General features: G+C 39.8%; 1 protein-coding gene across 2 annotated transcripts in view; it reads right to left on the minus strand.

Annotated features, from left to right (window-relative positions):
• KLF12 (KLF transcription factor 12) overlaps window positions 1-15932 on the minus strand; it is a 240326-nt gene that overhangs the window by 140842 nt on the left and 83552 nt on the right. For both annotated transcript variants that reach the window (XM_059493350.1, XM_059493349.1), the window contains exon 3: window positions 4116-4205. In XM_059493350.1, the coding sequence (XP_059349333.1) occupies window positions 4116-4205 (90 nt within the window). The remainder of the gene's footprint in view (window positions 1-4115; window positions 4206-15932) is intronic.

Raw genomic sequence — 15932 nt, forward strand, 5'->3', positions numbered from 1 at the left:
AGGTCACTGGAGGATATTAAATGATAAGCAAATTCATATTTCTAAAGTAATTCTCCCAATTTATTAGCAATGCTAGCTCCTGTTCCACAGTAGGGGAGATAATAATGAAGCCTTGTTAAAGGGCGACGCGATATCTTTTATGTAATGTCTTTTTTTTCATTTATGATAAAGTAATTAAAGCAGCACTGTGTCTTCCTGAAGCCTCAAACAAGAGACTGCATTAAATCTCCTGTGCAAAATTAAGGACAGTAGCTCACTGGAAAAATAAGCATATGCTCTTGCTAATGCTGATGGCCTTCTAAAAAGCATTAAACTACTCTAAATTGGTGACAATAAAACAATGCAGAACTGGTTTAAGTTTTTCCAAAGCAAAGAAAAAAATCTATTTCCCTTGTAAACACCTCTTTGTTCCAAATCTGACTAGTAACCCCTATCTCAAAAGGCATGTCTTCCTTATAGACTGCCTAAACCCTAGTCTCCCACAATGACCTAACTTCAACTCAGTGCCTTAAACCAGGGCTGGTAAAGGTTTGTCTTCGCTACACCAACACAGGCTGCAGTTCCAGAGTCCTGCTCACCTCTTCTCCAGTCACAGGCTCCAAGGAACCTAGTGCATGGGGCATAGCTGAAATGCCAGCTCCAATTTCCTTTCAGACTCAGCTAGAGGCTGGGCTGCTTTGCAGCCAGGAGTACCTCACACCATTTCATTCTCCCAGGGCTACCCTAAAATCTCAGCTGGACTACACTTTCTTTGCTTATTCCTTCTGTAGTATTGCATTATAAATTCACCTTCACTTGCTCTAGATAAGAAACACTTGTGCAGTGTAATGGCTGGGACTACTTTTTAAGAAAACTACTTAAAAAACTTTTCAGTGGTATCAGACCAAGTTTGGACAGAGCACCCAAATACAGCAAAAGAACAATCATGAAACAAAACAAAACATGTAACACAAAAGTTAAAAGATCTTGGAGCTCATGCACAAATGGCAGAGAAGAATCTTATATTACACTTAACCTCTTTTGCAAAAGGACTTAAGTCTCCAAATTAAAACAGGAAACAAGGGAATATAACGGATTGATTGCCTTGCTAGTATGTGCTCTGTCCTGGTTCTCATCTACATCATGCATGACTTCTGCTACCACCATACACAGTCAAGAGACAACCTGGTGAAGACCAAGTTGCCCAGAGCAGTACAGGGAAGATGAATTTCTTATGAATGGAATGTACATGACCACATGGCACATTTTTCACAACCGTATGTCACAAAAAGTAAGTGAAAAAGTAACTCAAGGTTAAAAGCTGGTGTTGTTTCTATAAAAACTTTCATTTTGGTGCTGCAGGTAGGAATGCTCCTTCTGAGTTTTTTTTTACTTCCACGTTGTCCAGTTACTGGAATGATCCTTTTTCACTTTACCAAGAATTCTAAGCTGGGTTATTTTCTATTTCTTTAGTAAATAGGTCAAGGGAGGACCAGCTGGGTGTGCAACACAGTCCTGCATTCATAAATGGCCAGACAACACCCAAAATCCCCCAGCAAGGTTCTGTGTGTGAAGCCCACCTTGGAAGCTATGAATCACAAGGTAGAGTTATCCAAGGCACAACCACAGAGAAAACACCTTTTCTGGATGACACATTCATGTGTCCTGCAGAAAAGCATTCAACATACCTACAAGGAACAGGCACGTATCCTTAAAAAAATTCTTTAAAATTAAGAAGATGTTTATTTGAAATATGGGCTCAGATTTAAACAGGCGACAACTCAAAGTGGTCCTTAGAAAGCGCTTCTAAGACAATAGCACCCTAAAGCCTCATGGGCAAGCATGACAACTCAGTGTTCTCTGGTCTGATAGATAATGCTCACCCATCCTGGTCAAGGGCTACTGGTGCTCCAGACCCTGTTGGTTTTCCTCCTCCACAACTGATATTTGCCTTCATGATTCTCCAATCACAGATGAAACCTTTTTTACATAACCCTTAACCCATGTCTCACTTTTGCCCTTGCAAACCTAGAGCCAACAGCTGATACCAAGCCAAAACAGCAAAAACCCAAATGTCTTCCTCTGAATTTTGGAAGAGTTTGTCTGGTGTTCAGCTCTTAAGTGATGAAGCTTTGGCCATTATGCTCAGAAGACTCAAAATGCCATCCTAGCTCCTAAAGTTTCAAGAAGAAGTTGCATCTCCCTGTACACACATATGCTGTGACGGAGGTGCAAATCTAGGGACTTTGGGCGCTATAACAACACAGACACCACAATTTTTAACTCCTACTACTTGGATCACACTTTAGTTCCCACTCCGTGTTTCCCAGTTATGATATTCATCTTCCCAAATAGCTCCACGTGCTGATTTTGGTAATCACATCCTTCAAACACTTGTCCCTGTTATGTACACCAACATCTACATTCAAAGCAGTCTCCGAAGTACATGCCAAACATCTGTTTCAACCAGCTCTCTTTAGAGTTTAAGCTGTTTGCTGGAAAACTGCCATCCTAACGGCCAGCTCCTCTGCCAGTGAACTGGAGAATTCATTTTGTGTTTATTGATTGTTCCCTAATGAAGAATCATAAAGGTGCCAGAGACTCTTGACCAGACACTACTTAATTAGTACTAAAGTGCATAAAATTCAAAATCAAACAAGCTCTTTGTCCAATGGCTCAGTCACTGGAGGAAAAAGTGACATAATTTTCTACTTATACAGAAGTCCATAAAATTTTATTTTAAAACTCTAAGGAAATTAAAAAATTATATAGATTATTCATTTCCTTCCAGTTCCTAAGACACCAAGCAGGTCTTCCAGAAACAACTCACAGTTTGCTAAAGAAGTACTCCTCATAAAGGACCCAGCAATATGTATCATGCACAGAATTCATTTTATACTGAACAAAGGCAAATGGCAATGGAACCTTTGTCTTCTGAACACTATACAGAAACATCTCTGTTACATAAAAAGACATAATGCAAAGCATCCAGAAGGTATTAAAAATGAATGGATCTGTCTTCTCATCATCTCAGCTCACACAATAGTTCAATTTTTACATTCCCACAAACTACATTGATATTGGAGTAATTTCTGAGGGTTCTTGCTCTCAAGAAGACAGAGGTGAGCAAGAACTCGATTAAATGCCAACCTTTTTCTTCCTCTGAAACTTAAAGCCTCAAAAACACCCTGAAAAACCGGTATTTCCTTGCAAGTATTTCAAATTAAGTTATCCTGAAAGTTAATTCCCTCTTTTCTATATCATTCAAATTCTCAATTAAATAACTGAAAAAATAGCAGAAAGGGGAAAAGCCAAGCAACAGAATTAGGTAAAAGCCCATTCCTACAAGGCAATAGCATTGCTGCTTCTATTAGGCTGCTTGTTGAAGGCATCTGTCTTCAGATTAGTAAAGTGGCTTGGATTCTTTGGAATAACATACCATGTGCAGAAGGAAACAAAGTTTCATGATTAAAAAAAATCAACTTGAACAGATACCCTTGCTGTAACCTACAATCATTGATACCACATTTCCAAGAAAATACCCTCCTCCCATGTTCCTAAAAGCTGTCACTCCAACACCAAGTTCTGCATAAAAAATCAAAATCCAATTCATGATCTGTACCACATCCAGCAGCTGATGTGATACCAGCTTTAGTCCTTTATCTTAATGATAAAAAAGTGCATTTCACCAGAGAGAGGGCACGTTTCCACAAACAGAAAATGGAGTAGGATGAGCATAAAAAGGATTAAACAATTGCAGTAAGGCAAATATCCCAAGAAGGCAGAACAGCAAAGATACATACATACATACATAGACTTCCCAGACATGTGGTTTCCTTTACTGAAATCTATTCTTTCTTCCTTTTTTTAAAATTAAACTGCGCCGTTTTTTATTAGTGTAAAATTACACCAACAGCATCCCAGCTATCCCAGATGATTTCAGTAAGTGTTCTGCAGAGTTGTGTTCTGTGCTCCCAGCAGATCAGACTAGATTCTCACCAGTACAAGTCCCAAGGAAATATGTTCCAGAAGAGCAGAAATAAAGGAAAACATAGAAAAGAAAATGGGAGGGACAGTTAACCACAGAGAAGCTGGGGAAGGGTTACCAGAGTGAGGTCGCACAAACCTCTGCTTACCCCTTGCTCAGATTCCAGCAGCTCTGTTTTGACTCTGACTGCCGGCATCCCATCAAGCATTAACATTCTGTTCTCAAAGGCGCTGATGTCCTAAGGCAAAAAAAGGACAAGGTTAATAAAAAAATTATGGAAAAACCACTTGTTTCAATTCACTGGTTTAAGTTCTACAATACTGTAGAAGTAATACTGTAGAAGTATGTTTCTTTCAGCAGAAATGAAGTTAACGAGGAGGATGCAATAGCAATTTCAAGGAGTAGCTGCCAAGTTACTACTTCTGCTACACCAGTAAATCACTCTGTCAGTTATCCTTAAAAGAGAACTAAGTCTTCGTAAGCAACAAGGAAAATTCATCTCCAATTACTATTTTGTAATTTGAAATTAATTACAGAGGTACACGTATATTAATTAAGTCCTTACTTTAGAACTGAAAAGGAAAGCAGTGGTGTCAAACAGTTTGAAGGTTTTGGCAATATGCTTAGATATAGCTGATTTCAGTCAAAGCACTTGTACTTCTGATAGAGAAAGCTTTTATGGAGAGAAGTTACAGTGAAGGCCTGTACCCACACACATTACAAATTAATACACAATTGCTCAAATTTCTTACCATTGTCTTATAAAGTTATCAGCATTTGCTAATGAAAATCTTTACACACCTCTGAGACAAAAGAAATTATCTCAGAGAGATAAAAAAGCAAGTTAAAAACATGCACTGTCCATGTAGTTATGGGCACTATATGCTGAGAGCTTCAAGCTGAAAAAGATTTGCAGAACTGTGGTTCTTTGAATCAACATTCCTGCTGTTACCGGAGCAGTTTATGAGGACATACAAAACAATCCTCATGTGCCTTCAATTCAAACAGCACCTCAACCTGAATAAATTTTCTACTCCAGCCAAGGCTCAAGGCTGGTATTTGAAAGCAAGTGTCTTCAGTTGCCATTTAGTCTGGATAACATGGAGAGAATAAAACCCACTTTATCCTTCAAGCTAGAATGTGAGCAGACACCTTGGTCAGTGCTACAGAAATCTGGAGACATCACACCCATTTTTCAAACAATGTAACTGGAGCACACGTCACCTACAAGTGACTCATTCACAGTCAGTTATTATTATTAATCTGCAGCCCTGTCTGGAAGACTCTAGACTGGAAACTCATCTCTGCTCTGGTACCTCATAGTCCTCTAACTGCATGAGAATGGAAAAAAACCCACATTTTCGCTGAGTTTCACAGGCAGCAGATCCATTCAGCACTGCATGGTGCCCTTATTCGTAAGGAATGTATTCATAGCCCTGTTCCTTATCATGGTTGCTTCAGTGGAAGTTTAAGGAAAATGGTCTATCGGAATGGAGCTTCCAAAAGCACATATTAAAACCTTAAACTACTCTAAACAGTTTATTTGTTCCAATTGACAGATCTCATCCCAGGACCTTCACTTTCCAGGATATAAATACTGCAGAAACTGCTTATTTTTTGCATACTCCTTTACTGTAATTTAAAGGACATGCTGGAAAAGGAAACTGACATGCCCAACATGCTGCCAAAAGCAGAACAAATTATCTGCTTAAAATCCCTGTCACCCTCACTTTAAGTCCTGTGTATTTTAGCACCCAGAGCTGTGGTTACTTACTACAGGACTGGAAGAAGCTTGATGGTGAAGCAGATAAGCAAGTGCCATCTCTATTTCTTTCCTTTAAAAGTAGATTTAGATCATTGACAAAAAGCTCTAAGGGCTTAGAGTTATAAAATTTCAGATTGAACAACTAATTTTCAGCAGGACACCTGTGCATTCAAACATGTGAGAATGGAAACCAGTCAAGCTATTGAGATGTCTCACTCCATGCTATGGTGCTGCTGTGCATCCACTGTACTTTTAAAAGCTGACACAACAAGAAGGGGAAGAAAAACAAGTTCTTCCTATGTTTGCTGAGCAAATTATTTTGTGCACCTTGATCTTTATTCAGTGTTTGAGGCACAAGGTGGAAAAAACACAGGAAGGGTCTCTGATGACACAAAGAAGCTGGATGAAATTGTGCCTGGCTTTACATCTTTCTCCCCAGCAAGGGCCCTGCACTGTTTACTTATTAGCAGCAGATCTCAGGTGTCACTGAGCCCCATCAGTTTGGCTGTGGTTTGAGGTGGATGAAGAGCAGAAGCCAGCATGGCATTCCTGGCTCCCCCAGTGCCTATTTTGCAAGTTGAGAGGTCCCTCTGCTTTCTTGATTTATAGGCAGCACAGTTGAATTTTACAGCAGGATCAGGAACACACCATCATCAAACACCCCTTAGGCTGTTTAGCTCACAGACAAAGAAGGATGAGCTGATGCTGCACCGTGTCCCTGAGGAAGTTCTACCCGCCTGAGCAAAGGGACGAGGCTGGCTTACACAGGAGGCACAGACAGAAGGAGGGGGGAAGACAAAGTGCCACGGAGGAAAGGCAGGTTTAATGAACTGTTAGAATCTGATTAGAGGCTAATGTCCCTTTTAGTGCTTTGTACCAATTTACAGCTGATATACTTGAACCATTTTTTCCCCACTGGCTGTGATAAACTCATTAGTTTTAAAAATGCAAGCTAAACAGAGCCTTTGAAGTTTAAAACTGATAAATCATGAAAACCTGACTAGTTCATGTACCATTTAACACATTTACATTTAACTAAATTTTCATCGTGTTCTCTTCTCCTTTTGTTCTCCAAAAATCTTATTTCTTAAAAGCAGCCTTTCGAGTGCTGGTCTAAAGAGCAAATACTCTGGCTGTGAACTGCTCTGCCTTTCGGGTAATTTATAATTCACAGGAGCAATAATCACAGGAGTAAATTATTTCCAAACTATCTGATCTCTTCTGCATTTATAACTAGAAGTATGTTGTGTGACACATTCTGAGAGGCCCCTGCCGAGAAGATCCAGTCTGTGTGTGATCACAGGGACAACACAATCAGCCCAAAGTCACCCAGAGAGCTGATCCTTCCAAACAGTGCTCTCCTGCCATAACCAGTGCTTGCACCACACTATGTTCAAAGCCACGCAGCAAACCAGGTACAATTTTGTTGAAGTTTGCGCAGAGTGGGCTGTCACTTGAGGCAAAGGGGCTTGAGTTACTCCCACTGGGGCTGGAGACATGAATTGAGCTCTTCCAGGAGCCTTCAAGGTCAGGCAAGCAGATGGAGCATCCACAGCAGAGTGAGGCCAGGCTGCTCCAGTGCCCACATTAACTGATGACACTCGTGAGACCCACCGGCAGAGATAGGTGACGTGATGTATTGAGCCAATGCATTATTCAGGCAAACTCATTTTCTTCATTAACTGTGGTAGCTAAATTCCAGCCCCCAAAATCACTCAGGTGAAGGGTACCTTAATTTGTGTGACAGTCCTTCCTTTTCTAGTCTCCCACCTGAACCCTCCTGGTGGACTCCTTTACCACCTTTGTAAAATGCACAGCAGATGTAGGTCCTCAACCAGGCAGAAAATCAAGCCAAACACTGCATGACCTTACCAAAACATCTGTTCTCTCAGATGAGTAACTCATCCTAAAAGAGATAATGCTCTCTTTCTCAGTGCCATCCACTGGAACCTGCCACTAATCACTTTTGGACACTTATTCCCTTGAAATATTAATTAAAAACACAAATCATACCCAGGTCTGTATGGGCAACTGCTACTAGAGCAGTTGTTACACGAGACAGATAAGTTTTCAAGCTTACAAGATCTTCTGTGAAGCTGTGGCAGTACCAGACTCTCCCACTCCTAAAAAGCCTGAATTTTCAGCACCTCCACAGCCATCGCTGGCATTTTCTTCATGAAGATAGCTTTCCATTGCAACTTTTAATCAAATTATCTTTCACTACTTTATAGGAACAAAAAATCCCCCAAAATCTCATTATTTCATCCTGACGCAAACTCCCTCTGCATCCTGTAGTGTTTAATTATAAATTGCAATATGATGATATTTGCCATTCACAAGAAGCGCTAAGGTTTTATCGGCAAGTCTTTCACTTGACCAAGCCATACATTTTTGGACACACTGCAAACTTTTAACAACCAGAGAGTATCTGATGCCACAACAGACCTCCTGCTCTGACACACTACCAAAGACACCCTTAAACCCCCTTTATAATTTCTTCTAAGCATAAGATGACAGAAACCAGATATCCCCACATCACAGTTTTTTCTCCCTCTCCAAGATTTTCACAACTAGCTGCTCAGTACTAAAGCCCTACGCCTGGTAACCCCAGAAAGCAAGCACTGAGCTCAGGCTTCAGAGCACCCAGAACTCAAACCTCACATTTCCTGCGTGGATTGACAAACATTTACATTCCTGTGAAAGAAAGTTTCCTCGTCTTGTTCCACTCCTGAACAAACAAGCAATATAGAGGCACGGCAGATGATGCTTGATACTGCTGCCACTAACGAAAGGCTTAGTCTCACTCTCCTCACTGAAGAGAACTTAGTTCTCACTGAAGTGTGAACAGAGCTGCACACTGGTAAGACAGAGACACTGATGGTTCTGCTTTTTCCCATGGTGACCTGAAAGGTTCAGCTGGCAATTCAGTTTTCAAGACTCTGGTGGGCTTGACCTTAGGCATCTACCATAAGGCTATACGCATCCAAGCCACTGCTGCATTCCTCCTCTCCCTCAACAGCACAAGGGAAGAACAGAATATAGAAAAGCTCAGGAGACGAGATAATGATAAGAAAATCACTTATAGGGTACTGACACAGGCAAAATGGACTTCATTTGGGGAAAATTAATTTATTGCAAATAGAGTTGGATGAAAAGAAAGAGAAACAAAGACTAAAACTAAGCACCTCCACTCCCAGCTTTCTTCTGCCCAGGCCCAGCTTCATTCCAAATATTCCTTTACTTTTCTGTACAAACTTAACTTTTAACATTACATTCTTTGATTTTAAGAAATGAAGTATCAGTTGAGGGAAGAGCAGTCTCAAATTCACCATTCAAGCTTACAGTACAATGTTTCAAGCTTAAGGAGAGTAGACTTGAACAGCTAAGAGCCATGAACAGTTTTCAGGCAGTCCTTCTGACCCAAAGCTACAACACAAAACTTCCCCCACCTCGTCTTCAGGTTTTTTTACACAAGTCTTCTGTACCTGCAATAATTTCCTAATTCATCATTATATTCTTCAGGCAATTTTTGTTATAACAATATTCTTGACAGTTGATAAACACAGGGCTTTAAGTCTTACTTTTTTATACAGACATCTTAGAAATATCTCTGAACTAACTATGAAATAACCTATGTCAGTTATATACCCTATGAATAAGATTACCTTGTTAATTTTTCCCAACAACTATACCCAAATTTATATTATTCGCTTTGCTTACATTACTACACTAAAGTTATTCATCAAAGTAAGAGTCAGCATAACACACCAAGACAAAAAATGTGAAGTGATCCACTTGAGGTAAAGTAGAACTTTTTAATGGCATGACTAGGTAAGTTTTTCAAAATGTGAAATTGTTATTTTCTCTTAGTTTCAAGGGATAATAGAAAAATCAGGGATTAGCATCTCTTATCAAATATAGCAATCTTCATAGGGAGAGGAAGCCAAGGAAACCTGACAACTAACTTAGTTTTCTGAAGACCTTTATACACTATACAATGAGATCTGTTATTCACTTTAATGCAGTTCTCTCTAAGATGAAACATACCAGTTAAAGAAAGTATATTCATGTGGCTAGAAGAGAATCACTTAACTGGGAGTTCTGCCAGGGAACTGGGGGTAACAGCCCATGTCTTGCCATAAGATCTTCATCATATGTAATCATATCCATAGCTGTGTGAAATGTTCATAATGAAAGCAGAGATTCTGGTAGTTCTGTATTTTACTCCAAACTTGGATTTTCAGTCAAATTCACCAGAAAACTACAGTTTGCCTTTACTGATGCTTCAAGGAAAGCCAAAACAATGTGTGCCAAAAAGTGAAGTAAAGCTTTAGACTTCTTACTGTTTTCATATGAAACTGGGTGGGGTTGATTCTAGTTCATTTCAATTCAAAATTAATTTTCTTTGGTGAAAAGGGACACAGACTGCCAGGCATCCAGTGAACAGGGAGGCATCACAGCTCTAAGCTTTTTAGGAAGGATTCTGAGTCTGGTCTCCTATTACAACTGTGCCTGTCAGGTAGAGCCCAAACCTCAACAGCGGCTGTCACTTGATGCTGTCAGTGCCTGAGGCACATGCAAAGAGTTGGCCTTCAGCACATGCTCCCAAGCTCAGATCCTTGCTGGAAATACCAGACCTGGGCAGCTGTATCCCACTCATACCAGTACAAAGATGTGCAAGTGCAAAACAAGTTTCTCAAATTCCTAGCCCATTGCCTAGATCTCTTGAAGAAAATATTATTAGTGTTGCAAACAGCAGACTTTCAAAATTATGAAGTACTCAAATCCCTAAGGATGTAGCTATGGTGTAATTTGCAACATATTTTTACAGATCTGTCTCCAGGAAAAGACTTCATGTCCAGACAACATTCAGTGAAGATAACAGAGATGTCAAATTTTGCTGCTCAAATCTTTTTTATTAGCTTTAGGTTAGTTTTAGGGAATATAAATAGAACTGAAGAGATGTGAGCAGCTTCCAGGTGACAGAGGATCATCAAGTGCATTGGCAAATAGAGGCCAATCTGCTATTTCTCAAACTCAGCATGCAACCCTAAGCTTTGATGGCTTAAAATCCCTTTACATCAGCTCTGCTGTCCCACCAGTTTTAGTGCTTCTACAAAGAATCATGGATCCTTCCTGTGGTACAGAATTCAGACACAACAGGTGACAACCAACAGTACTTACACCAAAGCTGCACATTTAACTTTCATCAACATTAATGGCTTGATTGTTTTCCTTCTAATACAACATGCACAGAATATTTGATTTTTGTGAATATCGATGGATTAATTAGGTATCTGTGGATTTTCTTAACCTTACACTTAGAAGTCCCACATAATGAAAAAAGTCCAACCTCTCCATCAAAAAAGAGAGGGAAAAGAGCCATCATTTAGGAGTGGCACATATTTAAGACAGGGTACATGTGCAGAAAGCATGTACTATATTTATCTTTCACAAGAATTATTCTAAAAGACGTCTTTTTAGAACACTTGATACGTAATAGTAAAATAAACTCTTGATAGTTTCTCCTTTGGGTTTTTTGAAGTACAGACAAGTAGTAAAGACTACTAACAAGCCAAAACTCACTACTTTTTCCCATAAACCCAACAAAAACAACACCACCACCTTGGTAACTGAATTAAATTATCCCTTCTCCTCGACCACTATTATAAGACAAGTGTTTTTTAAAAACTCTTGCTCAATTTCCAGAGCAATGCTCTAATACCGTATGTCAACTGCCCTCAAAACTGAAGAAGAGCTTACAGAAGTGTTTGAAGATGAATAAGACTTAAAATTAAAAACAAACCTCACCACCACCTGGCAAAAAAAAAAAAAAAAATTGGAACAGGAAACAGAATAATTTTTCTAGTATTACATTGACCAAATTTGCACATATTACTTAAAGGTTACCTTCACTGTTGTCTAAATTGTGACTATTTTGTACTTGCTGAGCAAATTAATATTAAAGAGCATTGCCCAGGAGCTTGCCAGCAGATACACAGTGACTACAATTTTACTCTGAATTCTGACTGGGCCTGCTCTGGTCAGAAAATTAGCTGCTAAAGCACAGGGAGCTGGCTGGCACAGTTCCCCCACCTTCCACTGTGCAAAGTCTGCTTCTATGAAGACAGATACAACATGATTCTGTGTGCTGGAGAATAGAAAGAACATTTAGCATGTAGTAGTAGTCAACAATTTAGTCCAAAATTTGTGCATGAGACGTTATGTGGCAGGCCAAACATTGTTGGCTCTTTGCCAAGAAGCAAAGATGCCTTCTACAGGATCTGCTTGGCACCATCATTCCATGCAGTCCAAGAGACCATCACCTCAAAGCAACAGCACCTTCAGCTCTACAACTGCAAAGCTCCAGAGGGAGCAGTGAAACAACCACGTAAGCACTTTCATAGGCCTGGGCATCATCACTTGCTTCAGAAATCAAGCCAGCCCTTGCCATTTGTGTTTCAAAGTAAACAAACACACTACCAATAATACTGTCTGTCCCACTGCTGCATGGGATCATACCCAACCCTTCAGCTCAACAACCAAACTGAGGTTTTTGTCCTCCTCTAGCTGCCATGATCACTCTCCTAAAATAAAACATGGCAATAAACTGATGGTCAGGGCCAAAATCTGGATTCTTATAAAGCACAGACATTACAAACTGTATCCTCTGGACGAGAGCAATATAAGCTTATGCCGACGTTAAATACACCTAGTGCCTTCTAGCAGCTGAGGCACAGAAATGTTAGGCAACTGGCACTGCTCCCATGCAGCAGGTAAGTAAGCATAATTCCTTGTTTCTCACTGATCTGGGAGCTCCAGCACAGAGGCAGAACAAAAAGCGAAGCAAGGAAAGCCAGTCTTTGTAACAACCAAAATTCATGAATTTCAGCTAAGACTTATTTTTTATTTCAGATTTTCTTTGTTCACATGCAATTTTAAAACACTTTTGGGGTTTCTTACTATTAAAAATAGAGCAGTATATGACACCCATAAGCGAACAACTTGTTCCCAGCAGGGGCTCATTTCCAGCTCAGCCTGTCATGCTGCCTATGACAGGAACAGCAGCCTTGAGGAGGAGGAGGACACCTTGTGTGCACTGCACCTTCCAACACCAGGTATCGTAGGAAGGTTCACACAGAGCCTCAGAAACCATCTGTCACAGTTCATGTACAAAGTCACAGATACCACAGGCAGTAAGTGGTGAAACCAAGTGCTTTTTCAATGGCTCTGTTCCAGCTGCCAGTTAGAGCTGTGACCACAGTCTCAGCCCTAGAAGCACCGTCAGATAGCAAAAGCATATAAAGCTCATTTGATTCAAGGACAGGCCAAAATAACACAAGATTAATTTAACAAAACTGAATGACTGCACACTCAGATGAAAAAGACTACATGCCAGAAACTAAGCATTATTCCATGACCCTTCCCCACACCTTACATGCATGTGGAGGAGCAGCAATTGCTGTACCTGCTTCTCACCATGGAGCAAACTCGCTGCTTATTCTGACATGTTTAAAGAAAGGGTGTATGCTGTGATGAAACTCCCAAACTGCAAATGTTTAACACCCTGTCCCAACCCAACCTCTGTTTTATTTAACAACAGTTTGAGGTTTCCTGCTCCCCACACACTTCAGTGGAAACTCATGAGAAAATACTAATATTGAAGTTGGTGAGTAGTACAAAGCTCAAAAAAGGGAAACCACAGTTCAAAAAAAGGGGAAACTCTTGACTTCTGTTCATTTAGTGAATAAAATACAAAGCACCTCAATTCATTAATAAGAATTTTTAAGCATCCACCAAATATTTTGAAAAATTGTGTAAAATAACATTTTGATCTGACTGGCTGCATCAACTGCTAGATCAAGCCAATACCTAACTACTCACAAGGTATCTTCTTACTCAAGACAGAATGATCAAAATGCTTATGTACAAAACTGTCAAATTAGATTCCACAAGCAATAAATTATAGTAGAATTAGGGCCAATTTTAAAGGCAATTCTAATTAAGGGCTAAGAATTTCTAATCAACAAGTTTTAAATGTCACCAACATGCATTTCCCACAGATTCTCAAAGAAACCGTGATTCCTCAAACACGTTTGAAAAACAAGTGCTCTGCACAATGTTACTGCAAATTATCAAAATAATGGCAAACTTCAAGATTAAAGAATAGTTTAGGTAACTGTAGACAGAGCCATAAAAATCTGGAAAACATCAGAAAGCGATATACAAGTAGCACACATACTAGTACATTAACAGACACTCTGAACTTTCATTAAAACTTCTTTAAAAGGCAGAGATACTGAATTTGCTATATACAGCCAATCAAACTTGGCAGTTATATTAAATCAGAGGTTATAAACAAAATGTATGAGTGTGTGTCTAGGCAAAAGACAAGCTAATGCATAATTCATTTACACCAAGTCATTTTACAGCATGAAATATCATGGAAAAACTGGGAGAACAATGAATGCTATAGCCAAGCTGTTTTTTCCTTAGGATTGCAGGATATCTCCAGTTAAACCTCCTACCCAAAGCAGGTGCTAACTGGAAACCATGGGATTTGCACTGGAACTGTAACTTACACATGGAGAGAAGCTGGTCTCATGACAAGTCTGCTTGTCTGATGGGCTGGATATTGGTTGAAAAACAACTGGACTTTTCTACAGATTTGTTTACCAGGAGCTATCATCAAGCACAAAAATACAGATACAACCTCTGGCTATGCAAACTCAGAAGAGGTACTTTTTCAATGGCCCTGTTCCAGCTGCCAGTTAGAGCTCAGAGTGACCAGTCTCAGAAGAGGCACTGGGGCAATACCATCACTCACACAACAGCCTTGCTACAGCCTTTCTCCAAGCATCCATTATTGACTAGTGAAAGCAGAAGCAGGTTAAGGTAGATGGCCATTTGTTCTAACAGAAAACACATTTCTATTTTTTTGTCTTTTCTTTATGTATAATACACACCAAAAACATCAAAGGTAAACCAGCTCTAAACCATGGCATTCTGGTCTCAAGAGCTGCACTCCAGAATTAATTGACATTCTTGTGCCGAGTACCTGGTACGGATCACTGCCAAAAGGTACCTAAAGCTACCTAGGCCACTGTCTGTTCTTCTGCAGGGTTTCACTACCTGACATTTACTGCAGAGGTAAATGAGATGGCCAACACACAGCATATACAGCTTAGTATGAACTTCAAACAATAACTTCAGAGCCTTTTCCCTTTGTTCCTCTCAGCGACCATTTGATTGCTGAACACACAGTGATACAGCCTGCCCATGTGTACTGCTGCTTCTGGCCAGCTTCAGGACTGGGAAAAATCACAGCCAAACAACAGCACCTGGCAAAGCAACCTATTGCTGTGCTCACTGAAACCCTGAGAAGATTTACACCAAGCTATACAATAAAACTATTCATTCCTACCTGCTTTTCAACTGTACCTTACATCAGAGGCACCCTTTTGCAAAAGCATTTGACAGAATCATGTGTGACTGCTAAATGTGCACCACTGGGTCTTTAAATCCTCATTAGTGTTCTTGAAGTCAGAGCACCTGATTATACATTGCACAGCAGGAAGATCTAACAAAATGTTGTTATTTGTATCATCCTTTCATCCTGTATCAACCCAGCATCATGCTCTCTTTAAAAATGTATAGTGACCTTACCCATGTCAAGGCTTTCAAGAAATAATGCACTGAGGTAATTGGTTGCTTGGCATCATACACAGCCTTCAGAGCGTGTGTCAAGCCCCAAGTCATACTAATATATTTAACATTTCTCATTAGGACATAAAAGAAATCGTGCCTGTATAGATCGCATATTTATTCCCAACACGTGGCTTAGTTACACTGTGTAAAATGATGAAAACGATTTCCTGTCCACATTAGCTATGTCTCACATAGACTAAAATGCTTTTATTAGATTTACTTTGCACCACAAGAACTGGATGGGTTAAGTTGCTCATATTTTTAAACAACGATCTCTGTATAGAGATAGAGTGTTATGTGTACTGCATCCTTCTGAAGATACCCAGACCTTGAACATTAATAACATGACAAACTACCTCTATCATTATTCTGGTTGCTGAAATTCAATAAACATTACTAAAATATTCTCACCACTAAAATCACAGACAGTTTTTTCAAGAGCAGTGTTTATCAGACACTGAATGATGCTGGACACAAATCTGGTGAGTGATT

Source organism: Ammospiza nelsoni, chromosome 2, assembly GCF_027579445.1.
Source record: "Ammospiza nelsoni isolate bAmmNel1 chromosome 2, bAmmNel1.pri, whole genome shotgun sequence".
Classification (NCBI taxonomy): domain Eukaryota; kingdom Metazoa; phylum Chordata; class Aves; order Passeriformes; family Passerellidae; genus Ammospiza; species Ammospiza nelsoni.